Genomic DNA, 25,649 nt, shown 5'->3' with positions numbered 1-25,649 from the left:
AACATTTGAATAAAACGAGACCTGACGATTTTATATACATTTTTTCAGTCTAGTTTCCTAAAATATGTTTTGGACTACAACTCCTGATGCTTTATTTCCATCCATATAGAATGTTAGGAACTCGCTTTTTGGCTTTAATCCAGTGAAATAATTAAATGTGATATCAATAATACCACGAGAAATCCAGTGGATACAATAACAGTACCACGATCTCTTGTCAAATTGATTTGTCCTTCAATGTTAAAAGTAGAAACTCGAATAGAAAAAGATGTATGGTGTAAAAGTCCAAGCTCAATATTTTCAATGCACAAGACCAATAAATGTTTGATAATATTCAACCTCCTCTGCTAAAACTAAGTACAGTATGTATGAGGGAATGACCGCCTACAGACAGGAGTGATGTTCGTATTTCCCACCGGTCAGTGAAGGCAGCACCAGACTGGCTGATCTTACATGACTTCGCAGTGGCCGCGGTCCGTGACATTGGAGCCGCTGGACGGAGTCCGCTCCGCGTCCATCAGTTTGCGGGAGAACCGGACCCGTGACCGGCGGTGGCGCGAAATCTCAGTCGGAACCACGCGCCGAGACGGACATTTCTTCCAGATCTATTTTTCTACTTGAGCACCGTGCTGGACGGATCTGCTTCAGAGGGTGAGTGCCTCAAACTGGAACTCCTGCGTGGGTTACTGGTGTGCGCTGGTCTGCGGGATTCTCTGCGTCTGCGACCTTAAACGTGCGCAAAGTACCGCAATTTTGGTGCGGGAAAAGATGCGCCGTGGACGCGTCTGGTTCACTGACAGCTGCTGTCGTGCGTCCGCAGCGGTCAACGCGTTCACGGGGGGGGGGAAAGCGCAGCGTGGAATTCCCGTTACGCACCGCTCGGATGGCATGCGGTCCTCCCGTCGCCAAATTGCACCAGAAAAACCACATATTGAGTTTTTCTTATCGATTAAAACTGATCCTTTGCACCAAACGGCTTCAAATTCATCAAGCATACATTGAATCCAAGTTGCTCTTCAATTCGGCGAACATTTGAATCACCGGAAATTAATTTTAATACAAAATCTGGATAAATATACACGCTCCAGAGGTGTAAAACACGCGGGAATGTCTCATTTGTTGGTCATAATTTGCATCCCCAGAGTTTTTGGAGCATGATCAATAAGTTTCTGGATTTTTAATGAGTCCGTTTGGTCATTAAAGCGCCATTAGAACCCACCGGGGGCTGGACGGACCTCATGCGGCGTCCCCGCTTTCATCTCCGGGCGCAGCAGCGCGCACCTCCCGCCGCTCCGCCGCCGCCGGCGGGATTATATAACCGGCCTGTCTTTAAACTCTCCCCCACCGCCGGTGACGGACAGACGCGTCCTGCTCCTCCGGTGCGGCCCGCCGGAGCCCCACGCGTGTCGGATCCACTGATTGATGGAGCGGCTGGCGCGCCGGTACGCGCGCACCCGTGTGTGTGTGTGTGTGTGTGTGTGTGTGTGTGTGTGTGTCAAGTGTTAATTAAAACAACCATCCGGGTTTCTAATTGATCAGATAATCCAGATTAAACTGCGGTTCTGCCTTCACAGACAGAATCTGAAACCATCCAGTAGTGACATTCCAGTCTTTGTCCGACATCTTTATGGGGGGTGTTGTGGGGGGGGGGAGGGTTTATTCCCACCCGACCGAATAAATTGAATTTACCATCACAGCTCCAATTACCAGCCGCTCTAATGAGATCTAATTAAAAAGCTCAAACGCCTCAGACATGAAGGACTACCTGTGGGGGCAGACACCTGTTGTGGCAGGATGGTGCGTTCAAGGGACAGCGACAGAGAGAGGAGAATCTAATTAATAGCGGTAGACAGTGGTTGTGATCATCATCTCTAATCCATCAGGAGCTGGTTTGGTGTGTTTGTCTGATTGTTACCAGAAAGAAGAGAAAATCATTTTAAGGATGAAAGTTCAAACTTTAAAGTTGCTTTTGACCTTAAATAACAGATCGCTGGTTTTCCTCTTACTGGCTTTTTCCACACATTCCAACGGCAGCACATGGTCTTCATTAGCGGAGAGATACAGTGTTAGCACAGTAGCTAATTTAATCCGTGATGCGTTCAGGTGTTCTTGTCCTTGTTGCTGTAAAAAAAAAGTTTGAAAGATCTGGAAAAACTCAGTAAATAGACCTTCTGATGTTTTTTCCTGATGATTATCATCATTTTCTAAAAATATTATCATGTTTTATTTGTGTTAGAATGATTTGAAACAATCCTGATAACAATTTGATCATTTGAATGTTTTATTTAACCGTCATATTTTAACGCTTGAACAGTTTCAACCCACTTTAAAACGTAAAACATTAAATATTTCACCTTAAGGTCTCTGATCTGCATCACAACACACTTTATATCTAATGACTGTGAAGGCATCGTGCTGCATTCAAAGACCTGAGTAGAGGAGAGTATATATGCACACACACACACACACATACAAACAAACATACAAGGGGATCGGATGTCAGAAGAGCAGCGTTTGCAGAGCACGACTCCAAACCAGAGCCAGAAGAAAGTATTAATAATGGATGAGAGAGAGAGTCTCTAGAGACCGTGCTGCGTTCACTGACCCTCCGTCTAACAAACACCCTCCTGCCCATTCGTTCCCGCCCTGCAGGCGTTCATCCTGTTCTACTGCTGACAAAACTGTGCTGCTCGCTGTACAGACAGACCTCTAATGTGTTTATTCATATTTACATACATAGAGAAAAACTAACATATGTTGAGGAAAGGGAACACGCTGGCGTTGGTACCGGTGCATTCGTGTGCGCGTCTGACAATCGTCCACTCGTTGCCCGTTAGCTGTGCTGCATAGCATTTGGTGAGATTACTGTTTGGGGCTCCGACTGATGATGATGATGATGATGATGATGATGATGCTTCACGTGGAAGCAGGTAGCGTATGCTTGTGGGTCAAAGTTCATGCGGTCGGACCTGAAGCTTTGGTTCAGTCTGGTGATGCTGCATCGACCTTTTCTATTTAAACTGACCTGCTGACTAGTCTAACTAGTCTAGTCTAAGTACTCTAGTCTAACTAATCTAGTCTAATTAATGTATTGTAGTCTAACTAATCTAGTCCAACTAATCTAGTCTAACTAATCTAGTCTAACTAATCTAGTCTAACTAATCTAGTCTAACTAGTTTAGTCGAACTAGTCTAGTCTAACTAGTCTAGTCTAACTAGTCTAGTCTAACTAGTCATGAAGCGATCCAACTCTGATTTTTTTCTGCCACCTTGAGCTTTTTGACCAGAATTCCTTGCGTCTCTGTGAAGCTGGGTTTGGTTCCTGATCCAGACCCGAGTGTGTGAAGAGTGTGTGTGTTGTTGTGTGTGTGTGTGTGTGTGAGGAGTGTGTGTGTGTGTGTGTGTGTGTGTGTGTCTGGGACTGGACTGGGCTTGACTGGTCTCGTCTGGAATTAGACGGGTGTTTTGAGGAGCGTGTTCAGACAGGATCGGACCGGATGAGTCTGGTTTCGACTCAGTCCGGATGGTTTGACGTCGGGTTCTGCCCCCCCCCCTCTCGGGGACCTGGCACCCGATGGGGGGTGTAGGGAGCCCTCTCCTCTTTCATTCATTCATCACATCACAAATCAGCGTCTCATCACCAGCGCTCCGTTTGAATAAATAGTTACCGTAGTTAGGGGTGTTCTTCCTGAAATAAGTCCCAGCATGCATCACTTCATCCTGATGTTGGGGGGGTTTGGGGGGGGGGGGGGCACACATGACCATGCAGGTTTGAGGCTGCTCAATGAATTTAAAATAACAATCGAGCTCTGTCTCGAAGTGTGTGTGTGTGTGTGTTTGTGTTTGTGTGTGTGTGTGTGCATGCATGTGTGTGTGTGTGTGTGTGTTTGTGTGTGTGTGTGTGCATGCATGTGTGTGTGTGTGTGTGTGTGTGTGTGTGTGTGTGTGTGTTACGTTCCTGCTTTGCGACACATTCTTTGTGGGACCGTCATGCTTCCGTCCGTCCGTTTTCCAGCAGATATGTGTTTTATGTGCAGCAGCGTGTGGACAAAGGGCCGGGTGTGTGTGTGTGTGTGTGTGTGTGTGTGTGTGTGTGTGTGTGTGTGTGTGTGTGTGTGTGTGTGTGTGTGTGTGTGCATGAATTGCCCGCCTGTTCCCGGGCCCGTGTGTGTGTGTGTGTGTGTGTGTGTGTGTGTGTGTTCCTTTGTTTTGCTCTGGGTTGCTGGGTGATGGGACCAGCTGGGAGGGCTGAAGCCATTCACTTCCCTTCTGCTCCCCTGAAGGCAGCCAGCAGGGAGGGAGGGGGGAAGGGGATGGGATGGAGGGGGGGGTAGGAATAAAACAGAGGAGGGAAAGGAAGCGGGGGTGGATGGGGGGGGGTATTTGGGTCGTATAGCAAGCAGCTATAGATGGAGGGATGGGATGAAAGAGGAAGACTCCGGCTCAGGCTGCATGGAGACTCTTCTTAGGGGGGGGGATGGTGGTGGTGGTGGGGGGGGGGGGGGCTGTGTCAGACTGAATCGTGATAGAGCAGCGGAGCTGACTCAGCCGGTCTGCTCGAGTGTAGGAGGGCAGCAGCAGCAGGGGAGGAAGTAATAGATTACTCTGCACCCAGCTGGATTACTATGAATATAATCCCTGGGAGTAAAATTAATCATTGCCCAAAATGTTTGTTTAATAATTTATATTTAACCTTAATTTATATTTATCTGTACATATTTATTCATTTATTATGGGATGCATGACAAAAACAGTGAGTCATCTCCTGGATGTGAGGCTCTGATCTCGCCCGCCGTCGATGTCGTCTGCTTCAGCTTCGTTGCCATGGCGTCGGTAAGAAATCAAAAGTGACTGAACGTCGCCTGGAAAAAGACTTTTAGCGCGTATGTATAGGTATGAAGAAAAGATAATCAACTAAATCGATCAATCGTGGAGGAATAAATAAAAATATAGTTCTCTGGGCCGGGGCTGTTTGGACCCAACGGGTCGCAGAGGAGAGAGGCTTTTGATGGAACTTGGCAGGAAGAAGGAAGGAGCTGGGATAAAAGGGTGGATTCAGACTTTTATACACTTTTTTTACTCAAATACGTTAAAATTTTCATGAAACTTATTAAATTTTGGTCACTAAACGGTCTAAAAACGGGGGACAGAGATGGACGAGAAGATAAACTTCGACTTCCTCTTGGAGGTGAATGAACTTCCTGTTTCACGCCTCGGTTCAGGTCGACTCAAAGTGGATTGAAAACAACTCTTGGGATTTTTTTTTTTTTTTTTTGCGAAAGGCGTAAAAAAGAAAGAAAAAAAGAAAAGAAAAGTGACGGCTGACGTTGCCATGGCAACAACAACTCGCTAAATCGAGGTAGTCTGAGACAGGAGGAAGATTTTGTTGCCTGGTTTAGGCCAGGTGGGAAAAACGATTATCCCGCCTTTCCTGTCAACACATCTGTCCTATCAGCTAAAAGTGAAAATGCCATCCCATAATTATATTGCATATCCATGGATATCTGCTGCTAAAAGCTGGAATTTTGGGGGGATTCGTGGTTGTTTTCCCCATCAATCCGATAAAACGTTCCCGACTTCCGCATCTCTTTACCACCAGTAAAACCACCATCACTCCCATCACCAGTAGTGAAACTACAACCGGTCCCGTTCACACCGCTAACCTGTGCCCCTCGGGATTGTGGGAAAGGCATTCCCCACCATCAATGAGTTTCTGTTGAGTGTTCCTACGTGAACAGAGGTATCTGTGTCCCATCTACTACATCTAGGAGACTATGGGTGAGTCCTCCCGCTGGAATGTGTCACACACACACACACACACACACACACACACACACACACACACACACACACACACACACACACACACACACACACACACACACACACACACACGGAAGGAAAGGTTGGGGAAAGCCTTTTCACATCGCTCTGAGCCAAAGTCCTTTAAAAGGAGTGTTGGTTTCTGTGGCGAAAGTGATGATGATTGATCATGTGATCGATGTCACACCTTTCAAATCACCTAAAAATCATTGATTACCTCGTCCTCCACTTTCCAGTGTAGAAGTTGACCTTAAAGATTACGAAACAAGGAAAGAACTCAGAGGAACAAGCGAGAATCTCTTTCCTGTAAGTCACCTGACGCGTCGGCTGGCGGCCGTTGACTCAACACGCCTCCCTCCCGCCCCGGCTTTGACTTCCTGTCTGAGTCCGTCTCCTGGCGTCCGTCCAGCCAACATGTCCTCCTCCTGCAGCGGGAAAAGTTTTGTTCGGAATGTCCCGACTCCTTTCTATTTATAGACCCCATCTCTGTAAATTCTTCCGTTCATTCCCAGAAGATGTTTGGTTATTTGGATGACAAATTCGATGATTCATCATTTTCTTTTAGTGAGGATAGCCTCCATGTTCTTGGACGTGTGGGCTTCTCTTTGGATGTTTGGATACCAGGAACGTCGTTGGGATTAACCTTTAAGTATACTTTCAGTTGATGGTTTTCATTTCCTCCAGGGTCAAATGTCCCTTCCCAGCCACCGTAGCCTCTGTGTAACAACGTTTGATCATCTGAGCACCGGACTAGAACACTCCCCAAATGGATCTGTGTTTCATGTCAAACCCGTGCAAACCTGGAAAAGGATTTTAAGAGGTAGAATCAACAAAATTCCTTTAAGTTTGCATTAAAACGAGGAATTTTCTTATTGAAAATCGATCAATTAAATCAAATCTCCTGACATTAAAAATTTCTCAATGCTAACCTGCTAACTTGAGAGCAATGAGCACCAATGATAGCTAAATTTGAAATATATATATATATATATATATATATGTCTATACGTGTGTGTGTAGAAATTGTATATATATATATATACATATACACACACATATATAAAATATATTATATATATACACATACATATATATATACACACACATATAATATATCTATATATAATATATTATATATATATATATATATATATATATATATATATATATATATATATATATATATATATATATATATATGATGGATGGGGGATAAGCCCTCTGTTTTTGTGTGATAGAGGTGACACACGGGGGGAACGCCGCTCACTAATAAAGAGTGAAGAGACAAAGAGAGAGAACAGGAGGAGGTAGAGACAAAGACAGAGGGAGAGAGAATGGGAAAGAAAGCAGATGGGTGTTTTTGGTGGGGACCTCCCCCATTCTCTCCCCCCCCTGTCAGCGGGCTGCTGCGCCACGCCCCACGTCTTATAGCATTAATAATATTCTGGGGTCCTCTTCACACACGCCCTCCCAAAATTCACCAGCAGTCACGATTGTGTTTGTACTGGTTTTGCTGTTTTGGCGTCTTTTAGATTTTTTTTCGGTTTTAAAATACAGTTTTAAATTTAGATATTTTCCAATCAGTTTATTCCTTTTGGTTTTGTTATGTTTGTGTTAAAAGAAAAACTTCTGACTGGATGAAACTTGATGGAGGAGTCGACAGTAGACTCAAATTAACTTTTGAGCATTTTCAGATATTTTCAGATAAAGGATAAATTGAGTTTATGATTTTCTTTAAACTCTATTTCACGGTTGTACATGAGGTTGTTTCCCGATTTTAACTTTTAGTCCGAGTGAAATTAAGAAAATTGTCATTACTTATTTCTCTGTTGACTTTGTGTCGTTTAATTAGATAGAAATCAAGTTTTACTGCGTGAGTTGAGCGTAAACGGCCTGTTCTTTTTGTTTAATCATGTTGAGTCAATGAGGATATATAAATAGACATAACAACTTAATGACATTACAATAAATCAGTTTAAATATTATAATTAAATACGTGCTATTTAAAATTTGTATGTTCAATTCGAGGAAACATGCGAATTACTTGAAAATTAAGTGTACTCTGTTTTCTATTATCATCGTCGTTTTTAAATTTGATTTGCATTTTTTAAAAAAAATGCTTTTGATGTGTAAACAAACAACAAAAGTTTGCGGTGGAATCGTTGCCGTGCCAACGACTCCAGATAAACAGTGATGCAAAGATAGTCGAAGCAGCGCTTTGTGCTCCTATAATTATTGTAAAAAACTATTATTATGGTGATCTAAACAACAAATTATGCCAATCAATCAATCAATCAATCAATATCAGTCGTGTGCAGACGTTCCTATAATACTGACACACACACTCGTGGTGTGACTGATGAGTCGTCCACACACACACACACACACACACACGAGTTTGGATGAATTATTCCACGTTTCTTCTTTGTTGGTGACCACGAGTGCAAATCGAGTGTTCTGATTGGTCGACTAATTCTGGTGGTGTTCGTAATGCTGCGTGTTGCCACCCAAAGGTGCAACCCGGTGATGGATGGAAGCAACATGTGGCGTCCTGCGCTGGGATGGAGTGACGGAGTGGGCCCAGTGAACTCACCATGAGTCAGGCTCATACTCACCCCCCCCCCCCCCCACACACACACACCCAACAACCCCCACCCTCCCCGACAGTGACAAACACATGCAACCTGATCCAGAAAGGCATCGTAACAACAGAGCAGATAAAAATGTAGATGCTATCGTATCGAGATGTTTGGAAATAATTTTTTTTTTTTTTACCTGTTTTTTGAAATGAAAACAAAGAAATGGTAGAAGGAGCAGGAAAGGAGAGATAAACGGAAGCTGGAAGAGTGTGTGTGTGTGGGGGGGGGTTAAAGTAAAAAGAAAAAGACAAGAAAGAGTAGGAGCGAGCATATTTCACACATGGAGAGGGAATAAAAGAAGAGCGAGGGAGGAATAAATAGAGATAGATGGAGGGAGGGAGGAGGTTGTGGTTGTGACGGCCCTGCCCTCCCTGCTCACTGAGCCATTTCCTGTTTTTGACCTGAATCTTTATTTAGAGCCATCCCTCCCCTCCGCTCTGCATTCACCAGTCGACTCGGAGTCCAGAGAGATGAACGAAGGACTAAAATCGGATCCCATTCACCTCGGAAGCTGCGTCTGTTAGCCTCCTACAGCTAACAAGCTGCCTAGCTGCTAGCGCTAGATAGCGTAGACAACCGTAAATTCCAACAAGCCTGGATCCGGTGGGATCAGGATTTGTAGAGTCAGGCTTTATTGAACCACGATAGTGTGGGCGGGTCTAACAGGCGTGGCTCCGCCCACTGGTAGAACTGGGCCAACTTAAACGAACGACGAATATACAGTGTATTAAGTTTTGTTTTTATTTATTTAAGTAGACAATGAACTTATAAATAATATATATCAGTAATATCGGTAATTAAAATTTTTTATTAAAAAAATGTCAAATTTTTTTTGGGGGGGGTTTTACGAACTTTTAGAATGTAAACCCAAAATTAGTCCCGACACCGGACTGGGAATGCTGCAGAGATCGGATTTGGATAAATGGAAATAATGGAAAAATAGGGAAAGGGTTGTGATTTTGGATTTGTCACTGCTCAGTGTGTGTGTATGTGTGTGTGTGTGTGTATGTGTGTGTTCATGATCCCCCTTTTTCTGGGTACCGCTCTGGTGTTTTTGTCTCGACTCCAGTTTTACTTGAGTTTATCTTCCTGCCATCTGCTGCCGGGTCACACGGGCTTCACCGGGTCAATTCCTGAAAACCGCTAACTGTGGTCCGTAAAGGAGATGGTGGATCATTAGAAGTTCTCAGAGCGCCTCAAGGTGTCTCACCTGAACGTGTCTGTTCAGATTCATGAACATTACAATCGCGGAATATCTTTTAAAGAAGTGGCGAAGGACGTGTGTCAAAACTCTGCTTCCACTTTCAGAATTAGAGAACAAAACTTGTGTGTGTGTGTGTGTGTGTGTGTGTGTGTGTGTGTGTGTGTGTGTGTGTGTGTGTGTGTGTGTGTGTGTGTGTGTGTGTGTGTGTGGGCGGGCGGAGCAAAGTTGCTGACATCAGTCTTTGATCATTTCCTCCTGCTTCCTTCACACACTGCCTTTAATCGTGCACGTATTTGTGTCGGCGTTGAATCACTAATGACCTCAGAGCTGCGAGTTTCACGTAAACAGAGCGTAAAAAAAATTAAGGAGTACGAACAGAGTACTGTTGAAATTTTTTTATTTTTTTTAAATTCTCAACCTCACCAGCCTCGATCAGAGCAGTAATCCTTCTCCTGATGGACTGCAGCAGACCCTCACCTTTGCTCATTACATTAACCAGCTGTGGAATCATTTCATATTTTATAGGGAGGGGTTGGGATTAGTGTTATAAAGGCATTGAGGAAAACAAATCCTATCTGTAAAGTAAATGAAAAAATAACTTTTTTACAAACAAGATTAACATTGTGATTACATAAGAAATTAATGATCGTGAGATTAACGTCATAAAATAAAATGTGTACTGACAGTTGTAGTAATGTATACTATACCAATAAAAATGGCTTGTCGATGTGCCAAAATAGTTGTTTGAAAAATCGAAAGCCGCGCTCAACAAGAAGTTCCATATTCCTAATTCTGACGTTGACGTCTGAGGTGTAGCATAAATGTTTACGACTTACGATTATTGTCTTAACAATTTTTTTCCCTTGTAACTTTATGAGATTAAATCCACAACAATATTTACTTTGTAAATTTGATATTATTCTAGTATTTAGAGTTTTAGATTTTATTTCCAAACAGATTTTAATATTAACCTCTTTTTTTTTTTTTTAGGAAATTATAACTTTATTCTTGTCATTATTCGGTCTTATTTTTGAAAGCTCCTTTTTTTTCCTTTTTTTTTCCCCCCGAAATGTCACCTTCAAGGTCTGTCGTATTTTCTGAAATCCCCAGAACGAGTCGCGGGATTAAAACTCCTACATTGAAAATAATCATAAAACCTTTCCTTTTCATAAATACCCAACCGTTATCAAAAAGTGTTGTAAATCTGGATCGAATATGTTGCTTTTTAAACCCAATGGTGGGTACAATTCACCCCCCCGAGTGGGAAGCGTGGTTGCGCTTTCTCGGATGGTACGTGAAGGCAGCATCGTTCCGTGAGCGGAGGCAGTTTTCTCCTCCTATCAGCGCCATTGTGTGACGGAGTCTCCTGGAGCCAGGACGGCCTGTTCTTGTGGAGCCGACGGGACTATTTAAATCCCCCATGTTTCTGTTCCAAGCCCCGGCGGACCTGGATGTGGTAAGACCCGATTCTTACCGCCGGAACCCGCAAAAAGTCGTCGTGAACGAGCGTTACGCGCGGCGGGAGGAGACGCGGGGGTGGGGGAGCCCGATTCTGTGATAAATAGACCCGTCGAAGGGGCTGCCCGTTCAGGAGTGTTTGCTGGTGGGCTCTGCTCGGAAAAGTTTTCAATGGGGGGGGGAAGATCTGCTCCCTCCGCGTCGGTATTCCTCCAGGGTTCCTAAAACTCCCGACGGAACCGACAAAACTGCAACTTTTAAAACCGAAATGCATCGATTGTGTGTCCCCTCAAACGTACTCTGGGACTGTTGGAACGATTGATCGACATATCGGTAATTAAAAATAAAAAATAAAAATTAAATCACCTACACTTATAAAATCTGAGCGGTGTTAATCTGAGTTTTTTTATTTGTGGTGAGACATTTGAGGTGTTTTAGGTGAACTGGAGGGTCTCCAGATTTTAACATTAAGTGTGACTTTCACTTTTTTTTTTTCTGCTTTGATGGCTTTTCTTCACATCACGTCTGCAGCCGAAGGCTTACACTGTTCAGGAAGTTGGAGAATTCCAAGCCGTCTTTAAACGTCACATTTTTGTGACGTTTATAAAGCGTGGAACCCAACCTGGAATGCGTGGCTCTGAGCTGTTTGGATGATTCAGTTCCACCAGTAAAAAACAAAAAAAAGAGAACCCCCCCCCGCCCCCCCAATGGATTGATTCCGATCGACTTGATATTGACGCACGGTCGCGTGACGTCACGCGTGCGCTACACCTGTACAACCTGCTGGGAGCTGATTGGGTCAGCTCCAGTTGTTGGCTGTGACGCATGAGCTGCACCTCCAGTAGGTGGTTCTGTCTGGCCCCGGGGGCCACGGTCCGGAGATCCAGACTCACATGGGGGCAGAGGGCTGGTTTTTTTTGGAGGGGGGGGGTCCGGATTGTATTGGAAATGTTGATTGTGAGAGTTTTGGTTTAATTTCAAAATAAAAGTCCTAATTTCGGCGATAAAGAAACCACACATTTCAACACAAGTTCCTTATTTTCTCCTGTTTTGGACGGGTCAGGTCATTGTTTTTTGGTTCCTCCAGACCCCACCCCCTCCCCACCCCCCCAAAAAAACACAAAAAAACAAAAACATTCTCGCAATGTTGGGAGACACGTCAGGTCATCTAATCGGATATAAGCAGCTTCTTCCTTCAGTTAGCTGCTAGTTGCTAATATGCTAACAAAACATCACATCCCCTTGGATGAGGCAACATCTTGGGGGTGGGGGGGGCAACACCAGATCCAGACTCAACTTTCCTTCGCATACTGTCACCATTCACAAAGCATCGCTGAACTTGTACCTAAAACATCGCTCTATACGCCGATGATGCGTTTTTATACCTCATGGCTATTTAGCTTGATGCCCCCCCCCGCCTTCCTCCTGGAAAACATTTTCAAAACCTGCAGCAGCTTCTTCTTCTTCTCCAGTTCCCCCAGCAGAACCAACCTTTTAACACGTGCATTGGATGCATCGCAAACCAGAAGCTGCAACTTGAAAGCAATATCTGTTGCATCAGCTACCTCACGAGGGAGGGACGGACGTATGTGCTGCACGCACGCCATCCTGAAGCCGGCGGTGCGGCGGCGGCGGAGCCTCACGTGCAGCAGGAACGCTCGCCGCTGCGTTTGCACGGATTAGGCTTGAGGCGTCATGGGGGCTGCCTGCAGCAGGAGTGATGACTCCGAAGCTGCTGCTGCCGTCTCAAGGTGGGCGCTGGTGGAGCGGCGGCGCTGTGATTCGGTTGCACGCTGCAGCAGGAGGGCAGATACTGCAGTGAGGAGGAGGTGGACGCCGGCGTGCAGCCGCTCGCCGCGCGTTTTGGACGCCGTAGGTTTCAGCAGTTGTCGAGGCTCAGGCGCCGTTTTGGAAAGAGTGGAGCGTGTAGACACGTCTGCTGACCTAAATCTGCTCCCTTCGTTTGCTTTTTATTTATAGACTTAAAGTGTGTGTGTGTGTGTGTGTGTGTGTGTGTGTGTGTGTGTGTGTGTGTGTGTGTGTGAGAGAGAGAGAGAGAATCAAATATGTCTAGAAACCCATCAGTTCTGAACCCGCCTGCCGTCCCATTATTTCTGTCAGGCTCCTGCGGGAGTGCGCCGCTGTCTCACCTCTGACCTCGCTCGCCGTCGATCCGATCGATCGATAGGTGATCGTGGGCATCGACTGCAGAAACCCGCTTCGTTCGGATTGTCAACTTCACCCTGTCCCGTTAATTATGTCAGGCTCCTGTGGTGCGCCGCTGTCTCACCTGAGCTGAGGTTATGTAAGGAACGGATTGCGTGTGTGATACTCATCTGACCTTTGCCATGTTGGTGTTTACAGTTGGGAAAACGCACACCGACGCTGTTAGCGGCTGAATTAGCCCCTTCCTTCTGATTCTAAATGTTTAACAGCTGACTCCTGCTGGGGAGTCCTGACCAGCGGCGCTGATCAGGCAGCCTGAGCTCAGAATGAGGTGACCTTTACTGTTTGGTCAACCTTTATCCCTATCAGACGCTCTTTATCAGCGTTTCACAATTTAACCAGCACCGAAAACTGAACTCTGGCTCCGTGACGCAACTGTTGGTGGTGACACCTCCGTGTGTCGGCCGTCGCACGACCCCCCCCTAGACCCTCAGGACCCCTCAGAACCACCCCAGACCCTCCGGACCCCCAACTGTTGGTTGAGGCTGTTGGACGGTTCGTCTGCAGGTTCGAGACGGAGAGTAAAAAAATGAAACTGATAACTGATGGGTGAGGGATCGAGGATGATGATGGTGTTCCATTGACCCGCAGAAGCAGCAGCAGTAATAACAGTAGTAATAGTGGTAATAGCAGTATTTTTAGTGGTAATAACAGTAGTAATAGTGGTAATAGCAGTACTGTTAGTAGTAATAATAGTAGTAATAGTGGTAATAGCGGTACTGTTTGTAGTGATAGTCGTATTAGCGATACTGTTTGTAGTAATAGTCGTAGTAGTGGTACTATTTGTCATAATAGTCGTATTAGCGGTACTGTTTGTAGTGATAGTCGTATTAGCGGTACTGTTTGTAGTAATAGTCGTATTTGCGGTACTGTTTGTAGTAATAGTCGTATTAGCGGTACTGTTTGTAGTAAAAGTCGTATTAGCGGTACTGTTTGTAGTAATAGTCGTATTAGCGGTACTGTTTGTAGTAAAAGTCGTATTAGCGGTACTGTTTGTAGTAATAGTCGTATTAGCGGTACTGTTTGCAGTGATAGTCGTATTAGCGGTACTGTTTGTAGTAATAGGTCGTATAAGCCGTACTGTTTGTAGTAATAGGTCGTATAAGCCGTACTGTTTGTAGTAATAGGTCGTATTAGCGGTACTGTTTGTAGTAATAGTCATTTTAGCTGTATTGTTTGTAGTAAAAGTCGTATTAGCGGTACTGTTTGTAGTAATAGTTGTATTAGCGGTACTGTTTGTAGTAATAGTTGTATTAGCGGTACTGTTTGTAGTAATAATAGTAGTAATTGTGGTAACAGCGGTATTGTTTGTAGTAATAATAGTAGTAATAGTGGTAATGGTAATAGAAGTAATATTAGTATTGCTAGTAGTAGCAGTCATAGTATTATTTGTAGTGGTAGTAGTAAAAAAAGTAGTAATAGTTATACTACAGCTAGTACTAGTAGTAATAATAGGTAAAAGTAGTAGTCTTAGTAATAGTAAAACTACTACTACTACTAGTAGTAGTATTAATAATAGTAGTAGTAACACTAGTAGCAGTAATAGCAGTAGCGGTAATACTAGTAATAGTAATACTAGTAGTAGTGGTAAAAGTAATTCTAGTAGTAGTAGTAAAAGTAATTCTAGTAGTAGTAGTAATAGTAATACCAATAGTAATACTATTAGTAGAAGTAATAGTAATACTAGTAGCAGTAGTAATAGTAATACTAGTAGTAATACTAGTAGTAGTAGTAATAGTAATACTAGTAGTAATACTAGTAGTAGTAGTAATAGAAATACTAGTGGTACTACTAGTAGTAGTAGTAATAGTAATACTAGTAGTAGTAGTAATAGTAATACTAGTAGTGTTTATGGTGTAACTTTAGTTGTGTCACTGCTGACCTTAATGGTTCTGGTCAGGCAGTGCTTCGGTGTACTATCTTCTCTTCCTCTGGGTTTTGTCTGGAATGTGTTTACGAGCTCTTCATTGTGTGTGTGTGTGTGTGTGTGTGTGTGTGTGGAGTCACACGGTGTCGTCCTCCCGTGCAGCGCTGCAGCGAGGAGGAAGCACCAGCAGCTCGGTCCTGACTCCCGTCCATCAGGGACTACTTTACGCCCCGGATCGCGCCACGACCCTCAGATTACTGCTCTCCACGCCGAGCCTGCACCCTCCCACATCCCCATACCTGCAGCGGCGCGGCGTGTCGCGTGTGTGTCCACACTCTGAGCACCCAGAGAACCTGAAATAGACCGGCGTGGAGCTTTGGGGGGGGGGAGGGGTGGATGTGCAGCTCAGGCATGGAAACCAGTGTATCCGGTTACAGGATCATAATATCACTGCAGAGGCCGTCCACTAGCGCCGTGCTACACCACACACACACACACACACACACACACACACACACACACACACACACACACACACACTAGGAGCGCCGCTCACGCCTGATGTGCATTTGCAGGCTTTACACACACCTGCACACACACCAAAATCACTCATTTATAAAGACGATTAAATGAATTTAAACTGTTTTTTCCTGCATTTTTTTTTATTAATGGAGCCCAAGGCCGTCGTCCCTCCTCTGCCGTGTTATCTAAACACCAGTAAAAGCAGACAAGACTAACTTTACACCTAAATTAACCATGTTCTGGGGGGGTTAGAGATATTTTTATTTGATCATTTTAATCATCAGTTGCGCGTCTTCTCCTGCCTAGGCGTGGGCATTGTCAAAATAAAAGCGTTAACCCCAGTAACGCATAAATATCAAGCCGCAGCGTTCAGTTTTTTTGTCTCTAATCGCACAGGATTTCTCTCGGTTTGTTTTAAAAAGCAAATCATTTGTCAGTTGAAGTTGTTGAAATGCCATTAGAACTCTTTCATCTCAACTTTAAGTGTCATTTCACACTCCAGAAAAAAACAACCAAAGATTGCGAACGGAGACGGGAAACGCCGTGGCTTTATCTTTCATTCCATACAGAAATTCTTCCGAGTATCGCGGCGAAATCAAAACATAGAAACTAATTTTAGGATAGTATTTTTTTTGCACCCTTTTTCTAGTCTAAACTGATCTTTGGTCTCCCTGCTAACGACTTTTCAGGGCGTTCGTTAGCGACTGTTAGCGGCGGAGTCACAGTGACCTTGATTTAACTGTGACTCCATTTCCGAGAGCGCTGCTCTTTATCTGCTCCTCTTTTTCAGTTTTTTATATCACCTGCTGATTCTCGTCGAGGTCCGGCGGGGTGTGTGTGTGTGTGTGTGTGTGTGTGTGTGTGTGTTGGGGGTGGGGTTCCTGGGCCCGTGAGCGGTGCAGTTTGGTGGCAGGATGGGGAGGGAGGTTGCGAGGTAAAGGACGGATGGAATAAAAAAAGAGGCAAACGGGCGAGTGAAGACGAGAGGAGGTGGAGGAGATAGAGAGGAAAGCGGAGGATAATGAAGTGGAATGTCAGGGGTGGGGCACCTCTGGTATGTCGGCCCTTCACCCTTCCGTGAGTCAGACATGCGCAGCTGCTTCAGCTTTCAGCCACACGCCTGCAGAAACGGCTGGAAAAGCCCAGCTTCCACCCGCCGTCTGTTCCTGTTTGATTTCTATTTTTTCCTAGAAGATCCCAGAGCAGCTGCAGGGAACGTCGAGACGGGACGGCACCTCGGAGCCCGTAGAAGATTTTAGTCGGAGAAGTCTAGCGTTAATTTAGACAGTGATTAGGAGAAAAGATCTAGAAAAACTAGAGGAAAAGGCTGCAGTGTGCATGCCAGGCCAGGAGGGGGCGACGTACCAGAATCAGATGGTTGGACACAAACGTCAGCTGGAATAACGGAGGGATGGATTCTTCCCAAGGGAAAAAATTTCCAGTTGTTTTTTGTTTCTTTGTTATTTTGTTTAATCGTGCTAAACTGGCGCCACCTACTGTTCACTAGGTGTGGTCGGAGTAGAGCTAAGTTAGCTAAATTAAGCCGGCAAATAGTTAAAAGAATAGTTAGTTACATATGTGACGATTAGCTTGGCTTAGCTTAGCTTAGCATGAATGCTGGAATATACTTTCGCGGTGAGTGCGTTGCTCAAAGGCACCGTTTCCACCGTTAAAAGAGAGGAAGTAGCTCAAACCCCTCCCACTTTTCCCAGACCAATCCCTCACCTCCTCCACTTCCTCCTCCTCCCCCTCCTCTTCCTTCCTGCCCCCCAGCACAGCCCTTCCTCCTCTTCCTCCTCCTCCACCTCCTCTTCCTCTCACCCATCCCATTCTTTGTCATCTCTTCGGGTGAATTCCCAGCTGACTCTGTTTGTCATGGCAACCAACCAGTCGTGGCGACTGGGCCTGCAGCTCACACTTCCTGTGTGTGTGTGTGTGTGTGTGTGTGTGTGTGTGTGTGTGTGTGTGTGTGTGTAGACAGCGTCTGGCTGCCTGAGCCTGTCAGCCCGTGTTAGCCTCAAACACGCTGCAGCGATGCCTGTTTTCTGTCTTTCTTAATCATTTTTCTTGCTTTCTCTTTCATTTCTCTGCCTTCCTGGCGGTTCGCCGGCGCTCCAACTAACGCATCCGACGGGTCGTCAGATGAGACGGCGAGATCTGCTGCGCTCTGGATGTTCAGGAAATGTTCCGTTTCTTCTGCACGGAGGTTTTCTCTCTCTCTATTCCCACTTTCGTTATCTCCATCCAGCCCGGCGGTCGTCATCAAATTTTTCTTGTACACACAGTAGAACCACAGCCAGGACCTGTGTTGACAGCGGCGCGGTCGACTCACCCAGAATAAGTCAATGGAAGGGAGGGCATCAAGCTCAACAACCATGACGTATAAAAACGCATCATCGGCGTATAGAGCGACGTTTTAAGTACGACTTCAGCAATGCTTTGTGATTGATGACAGTATGGGTAGGAAAGTTGAGTCTGGATCTGGTGTTGCCCCCCCCCCAAGATGTTGCCCCATCCAAGCGGCAATGACGTTTTGTTAGCATATTAGCGGCTAGCAGCAAACTGAAGGAAGAAGCTGCATATATCCTGACGTGTCCGAGGGAAGTTCTCCCAACGTTGCGAGGCTGTTTTCTCAATTTTTTGCATACAAAGCTGCTGCTAACTATGGCTAGCTGCTAACTGGAGCTAGCTGCTTTGGTGTGTGTGTGTGTGGGGGGGGGGGGTGTAATTCGGTGTGCTCTTCTAATGTGGTGGGAGGAGAAAGGGCGGTGAGGGGGGGGGGGGGGTTGGGCTGTAAATCTGGCCTATGATCCAGCTCTGCAACAGGGAGAGCTGCGATTACATAACTTGGCGTGTGTGTGTGTGCGTGTGTGTGTGTGTGCGTGTGTGTGTGTGTGTGTGTGTGCGTGTGTGTGCGCACGCTTCGGAGCAGAGAGGCTCCCTTCGCGACCGCTCCAGGTTTCAATGTATGTTTTCTTTAATCCCCTGCTGCAGTAAAGCTCGTTGTGTTTAAGCAGCTTTGGGAGTCGGTACGTAAAGCTGCTGCCGTGACGACAGGTGAGGCGACGCCGGCAACGGCGACGATCCGCTGGGATGGAGACGGGTTGAGGTCGAGAATCGGTGATTGGAAAGTCAGAGCTGTGTTATCAGAACCTGCTGTTGTTAAAGTAAATGTTTCCGCTGGGTTTTATTGTACAGGTGAACCTCGGCTTACGCCGTTCTGGATTATAAATCTGTTTTTCAAAATAAAATGCACGGAAAAAATAAAAATCAAGTTTGCATCATTTTCCTCAACTTTACGTCAGTCCGCCACAAATATCGGAATCATAGAATTACTAGTAAACCGTTAAAAACTCATAATATCATGTTACTGTACAAGTAATCCGAATAAAAAACACATAATATATTATTAGCCTTTAGCAACCCCTGTGACCCGCGATGAGGAAGAAGCAGATGAAGATGAGACAGAGGCGTCTTGGCTGAAAACTGAAAACTACAAAAAAAAAATCCACTTTGTAGTTCCATTAACTGCCCCGGAAGTGTTTCCTTAAAGCATGCCCCCCCCCCATCAGATGGTGGGTCAAACTGCTAATTCCTGCTAATTCTTGTCTTTCCAGATTTATGTTTGCTAAAGGTGCGAAGCGGAAGCTGGACGAGGATGAAGAGGGGCTGGAAGGCAAAACGCTGGAGGCGTCGGCGGCGGGGGGGCCCCTGAGCCTCTGCCCGGAGGGGCTGTCCAAGGTGTCGTACACCCTCCAGCGGCAGACCATCTTCAACATCTCGCTGATGAAGCTGTACAGCCAGCGGCCGCTGGGGGAGCCCAGCCTGGAGCGCCGGGTCCTGATCAACAACATGCTGCGCCGCATCCAGGACGAACTCAAGCAGGAGGGGTCGCTGCGGCCGCTGCTGTTCCCCCCCTCGCCGCCGCCCGACGACCCCATGGACGAGGGCTTCCGGGAGGCCCCCACCTCCTTCGGCGTCCTGTCGGCGCAGCTGGCCCCGCCTTCTTCCCTGCTGATGCCGGCGATCCAGCCGCCGCCGTCGCCACACCCCATGGTGCCTCCCAGCTACCCGGCGTCCCAGGCCGGCCCCGCCCACCGCGCGGAGGCCCCGCCCGCCCCCCTGGACGCCTGCCTCACGCCGGCGTCTTTACTGGAGGAGGACGGCGGCGAGTCGGTCTACTGCGCTCCGTCCCCCCCCACCCCTCCCCTGTCGCCCCCCCCACCCCGTGGAGCGCCCCCCAGGGGGGGCCCCCACCTCCCGCCCGCCTCGCCCGCTTTCCCCGCCGCCGTTCTGAGTGACATCGAGTTGGGCCCCCCCACAGCCATAATGAGGACAGCAGCAGCTAATACGACGACCGCGACTACCTCCCCCGCCCCCACGCCGCCCCCCCACCCGGCGCCCAACTCGCCCACTGCCCCCCCCAGAGACTGCAGGACCATGGGTGTTAAAGCGGAAGCGGCTAGCGTCTTGCTAGTGGAGGGCCGCTGCGCCGAGCTGCGGCCGATGGACGCCCTGCCCCCCCCAGGCGGACTGGCAGACATCACCCCCTCCCCCTCGATCCCTTCGTCCTCCTCTTCCTCCCCCGCCTCCCCATCGGGGTTCCTCTCAGACTTGGCGCTGGACGACGTCCTGTTCGCCGACATCGACACGTCCATGTACGACTTCGACCCCTGCACCACGGCGGGGGCCGTGGGCGGGGCCACCACGGCGGGGGGCGGGGTCGGCGGCGGCATCGCCAAGCTGTCGCCGGTGGTGACGGCCGACGACCTCCTCAAATCGCTGGCGTCGCCCTACAGTAGCCCCGCCCCCCAGGTGTCGGCCAATCAGCCTTTCAAAATCGACCTGACAGAACTGGACCACATCATGGAGGTGCTGGTGGGGTCGTGACTCGCCGACCCCCCCACGGCGGAAACACTCGCGCGCTGAAACCCGGAAAATTATGGGAAATTTTTCGGGAAATTTTTCGGATTTTTTTTTTTCTTTCCTGGTTGTTTATTTTTATGTTTTCTTTGTTTGTTTTTTTTATCTCTTCAAAGGTCGGTAATTGTAAACATCAATAGTGATGTCATCATGTGTTACTATGACAACAACAACAACTACTACTACTACTACTACTACACAACAACAACACTGTGTATGCACTGTGCTCGCCTTTCCACACCAGGACATGAAGTAACCGGGAAACAACGGCACACACACACACACACACACACACACACACACACACACACACACACACATGCATTTCTACACTTGTGAGGACCTTTTTTCATTCCCTGAATCTAATTTAAACCTAATCCTGGTTTTAATCTTCAAACCTAAACTTAAGCCTTAACCCCTAAAAACGTGTAAATAGAAAAGAATCATTTTATCTGTGTGAGGATTTTTAACCCCTCGCAGGTTTAGAAATACAACAAACACACACACACACACACACACAAACACACTGAATTCATAGCTTTTAGCAGATTAGTGCCTTTCAAAAATGACCACTTTACTAAATTCCTGTTTTACATCATTGGTTTCTCCTTTTTATTATTTTTAATTTTAATTTCTACTTCAGCAGCCTGGAGTGCTTCTCTACTCAATGTTTGTTTTTGTTTTTTTAATTTATTGTATTAAAAATATTATTAAGTGAGGTAATTCTTCATGATCAAATAATAATTATTTAATCTTTTATCTTATTACAGTTACGTTATGTTTATTTGTAAAGCGTAGATTTTTTTTTTAGGAGGAGTTTGTGTTTTTACCCGTCTGCTGCATCACGTATTAGCTCGGCTTTTTTTAATGGGAAAAGTTCTAAAAAAAAGAAAAAACACACAAAAAAAACAAAACAAAAACGCCGCTCGGTTGGTTTTCAGCTTCTTTTTCGGTAGAAGGAGGATTCGGTTATCGTGCGTGCGTGATGTCTATGAATTCAGTTTTGGGATTTATTTGTGTCTTACCCCTCTGTGTTGGCAGACACATATCTGTGCTGTGTGTGTGTGAGTGTGTGTGTGTGTGTGTGTGTGTGTGTTGTACATGACGCTTCAGTTACGGTAAAATTCAAATGAGCGAGACCCGCTGGAATGTTTGCAGTTGGATTCATTCAACCAGGTCGTCCACAACGCTAAAGCAATGCGACAGTGATGCACACACACACACACACACACACTCACACACACACACACACACACACACCCATAAAGATTACTATGCATGACTTTTCCCATACAAACATGAGATTTCACTACATAAGTGGAGATAATGAGGATTCTTTTTTCAGTCCTCGTATTTTAAAATGGATTTTAAAACTGATTTAGTCCAGACTTTTAAACGATTTCGATGAATTTACATTTTTTTTAGACAGACGCTGTGTCTGATAATGAATTTATTTATTTGTCGTCTTCCACCGCTCTCGTTTTAGTCTACGTCTGAAGTGATGCTCGTACCACCCCCACCCCCCCATGAAGAGGAAGAGCCATTCATTCATCATCATTCTTAAGCTCCAGTAATAACCGGTTTCCCTGAATGGTCCTGCAGCTGCAAGCGTCCGGCCCGGTTCCGTTAAAACCCGGGTGGGCTGGGGGGTGTGTGTGTGTGTCTTCGATTGATATTTTTGAACTCAATTGTAATTTTCAGTGATTTTTAAGCCACATTTTTGCTATAAATGAGGAAAAAAAAGTGATGTTTGTGTCAGTAACCCCCTTCAAAAAAAAAAAAGCTTTGCGCCTTCTCATGATGTCATCAACAAATGACGCAGATATTACGAGAATGTGACATTTCTATTTGATCCAGTTATTTATATTTGATCAGCCATTGTTAGATTTAGCCGGCTAGCGATAGCGATTGTTAGCTGTATTGTTAAAATCACTGCTAATCTTCATTTAGAGGAAATTCAACCACAATTAGGCACCAAAAAAAAAAAAGATTTTTGAGTGTAGCATCACGGAAGCTAACGCCAAAAAACAAACAAACACTAAAACACGACACCTCGAGTTTTTTGTTTTTTTTTCGTAAAATCATCAGTGATTATCCACATCGACACAGAACAGGAAAACACGTTATGTGTCTGCCAACCCCAGTCTTTTGCTAATTCTTAAAAAGTTAGTCGTACTTCCAGTAGACGTCTCAGCTGGCGTGAGTCAGCCGGGACAGAATGTGTTACCTGGATTCCAGCCTGACTCGTCGCCCGGTGTTGCTGAGTCAGCGCAGAAAAGAAGGGTGATGTTAGAACTTGTTCCAATGGAAGAACATTAATGTGCTTTTTCGGGGCAGAGTGTGAGTAAACGCCAAACCGATTGTTATATACGTCGACGACTGCGTCTTGTTTTCTTTCACTCTGTTTTGAATTGAAAGTGCTCGTTTTTCATCAATTAAGTTATTTATTCGTATTGGGTTTTCTTTTGTTTTGTTTTTTTCCCTTTCTGTGTAAATATATTTATTTTTGATGTGAAGTGAACATTTTGGATTGTAAATGTGTGTACAGATGTGCGTGGAATGTATTTCAGATAAGTCATGTATCTGAGCGTGGAATTATGGGTGGAAGCCATTTTTTTTTATATACATAGATAGTTGATTGTTTATCTATTTGTTTATTGATTTGTTTATTTTGTGTGGGGGGTGGCAGCGGCGACCTTTTACATCTTTTTGTACGTAATTTTTTTTTGTGTGTGTCCATTTTCCTGTTGAAGGCGAACAGTTCATGCAGCAATACTCAGAAACCCGCGTCCAACCTTCAGATGTCAAGACTCCAAAGTCCGTCAAAGACGCTTCAATGCCAAAACTAATGTATATAATCTGAACACCACGGAGCTCTGGAGACCTTTTTTTTCCACCAGTATTTGTTACTGAAGTTCTTTAGCGCTGTCTGAGCGAGCGGCGGCTCAAATCGCCGAGAGAGACTGACGGCGGCCGACGCCGTTTTTTCCTTTTGAAAAGGCTGTATTTTACACAGACCTCAGAGCTGTGCCTTTTTCTATGCAATAGAACACAAACACACACACAGAGAAACTGTCAGCTGATCACTATACATATATATATGTATATGTATGTGTGTGTATATATATATATGCAAATGTGTATATATATATATATAATAAACTGTTAAAAAGAGATGTCATGGTCGTCTTTTGACTTTCTGATGTCGTGAACAAACACACCTTTATTTTTAAAGAAGCGGCAGACGACTGATGCCGGTCGGCCCCCCAGGGGCCCACTCCTCTCCAGGCAGGGGTTAAAAATAGAGAACAGGTTCCTCTACGTTGTACTTTTCCAGTTTTATAGGTCTAATAAAGGATTTTCTTGTTATTATAATTGACAGCCTGCTATCAAGTGGCCTTAAGTTGTACGTTTCCTTGAATCTAAACTTTTATTCGTCAAAGCTTTTGGTTGGTTGAGGGAAATCAGGTGGAAAAATGTTTCGTGGAAAAAAAAAGACAGTTTGGGGTCGACTCAGATAAAGCGAGGCATGTTTAGGTGTTTTCCTCTTCAACATGATGAAATGAGGCTTTATTTATTTATTGATTGTATAAATGAACTACCGGACAGACAGTGGAACACAGTCACATATAAATAAGGTGTTCTTCTGATGTCAGGGACCTCGCATACATCATTTAATGTCCGCCAGAAAACTGTCTTCTTAAAATAAACTCGGGCAAAAACTACTGAAATAAATTACAGGCGCCAAAATCCCAGCATAACCCCACCTCCTCCAGATTATCCACGCTCCGTCTCCATACAGGCGGGACTCATCCACCTTCCTGAATGTCTTCATTGTTGAACTTAACTCTCTAAAAACTTCCTGAAACCTCACAACACAACTTTGTTTGCTAAAAATAGATCAGATCTAATGGAGGGTTTTACGTTGTTGCCATAAAGACGAGAAACAATGAAAAATTCCATCAACAATTGGCTAAATGAAAGTGATAATAAAGTTGTGAGATATAAATGAATAAATCTATAACTACTTTTTTTAGTGGATATTTGATGGACGGTTTTCTTCTCCTCGGCTCCGGCTCACCGCCAACATTTGCCCCCATTTAACTGCCGTGTGTTCTTCTGATCCAGGGGCCTGTGGTTATTTCCAGCGCTCAGGCCCCACAGCTGTGAGGGGAAGGGGTTGTGAGGGTGTGTATGTGTGTGTGTGTGTGTTTGGGGGGGGGGTGATCTGTGTAGCTGGAGGGAGGCAAAGTTTAGCTCAACAGTAACAGTGGAATTAAGGTCACTGAGGACAAGGCGGTGAGACAGCCAGTGGGAAGGAGGCTGTGTCCACGCCTGCTTCTGCTTTAATAAAAAATTAAAATAAATAAATTGATGAAATATAAAGTAAATTAAATGAATAAAAATAAAAATAACGGTTCACAGCAGTTAAAAAAGAAAAGAAAAAAAAAAGCACCCGTTCCTGCGCGACGTGGATTAAACAGCAGCTTTATTATGCTGCCATCTGGTGGTGAAACATCGGAGGTGCGTTACGCGCAGGCCTCCAGAGTTCACGGTTCTGACGTCACAGCGGAGTCACTGCGTGTAATGACGTTTCATTAAATGATCTCTTTTCCTGTCGGTGATCAATCAAATGCATTGCTCTTGACTTGAGGAAGTAAAAGCGGGCGACAGCGCCCCTATAGGAGAAACAGCGCATTGCCGTGACACTGATTGGTTGACAAGGACATTAAGTGACCAGTAGGTTCCTGTCTTTCTTTGATCATTCTTTCTTTCTTTGACTAGACGAGGCTCAACCTCCTTGAAAGCTAGTATTTTAGTATATTTTTTGGAGAACTTTCTCCTAAAAGCCATGATGGAGTGTGAAGACTTTTCTTCCTCCCAAATTATTTCTGATTGTCAGTAATTTGCCTGTCTATCCAACAAGCTACCCTCCAAATCGAAGTCCAAGACCTACTCCAACGCCACTGCCAACGCCAACGTGACAT

General features: G+C 45.3%; 1 protein-coding gene across 2 annotated transcripts; it reads left to right on the top strand.

The window, feature by feature from the left end:
• Positions 1-441: 441 nt before the first annotated feature.
• Positions 442-23,837, top strand: sertad2b (SERTA domain containing 2b). 2 transcript variants are annotated; one of them, XM_068326913.1, is made up of 2 exons: positions 442-651; positions 19,356-23,837. In XM_068326913.1, the coding sequence occupies exon 2, from the start codon at positions 19,360-19,362 to the stop codon at positions 20,626-20,628; it is 1,269 nt and encodes a 422-aa protein (XP_068183014.1). In that variant the 5' UTR covers positions 442-651; positions 19,356-19,359; the 3' UTR covers positions 20,629-23,837. The 2 variants fall into 2 exon arrangements, with proteins under 2 accessions (XP_068183014.1, XP_068183013.1); XM_068326912.1 differs by lacking the exon at positions 442-651 and adding an exon at positions 10,973-11,121.
• Positions 23,838-25,649: the final 1,812 nt, after the last annotated feature.

This window comes from Antennarius striatus, chromosome 11, assembly GCF_040054535.1.
Source record: "Antennarius striatus isolate MH-2024 chromosome 11, ASM4005453v1, whole genome shotgun sequence".
NCBI classification, from domain to species: Eukaryota; Metazoa; Chordata; class Actinopteri; order Lophiiformes; family Antennariidae; genus Antennarius; species Antennarius striatus.
This window is presented reverse-complemented; position numbering and strand designations above follow the sequence as displayed.

Excerpts from the sequence above, each read along its gene's own strand:
- sertad2b (XM_068326913.1), top strand. The coding sequence starts at position 19,360 with ATGTTTGCTAAAGGTGCGAAGCGGAAGCTGGACGAGGATGAAGAGGGG.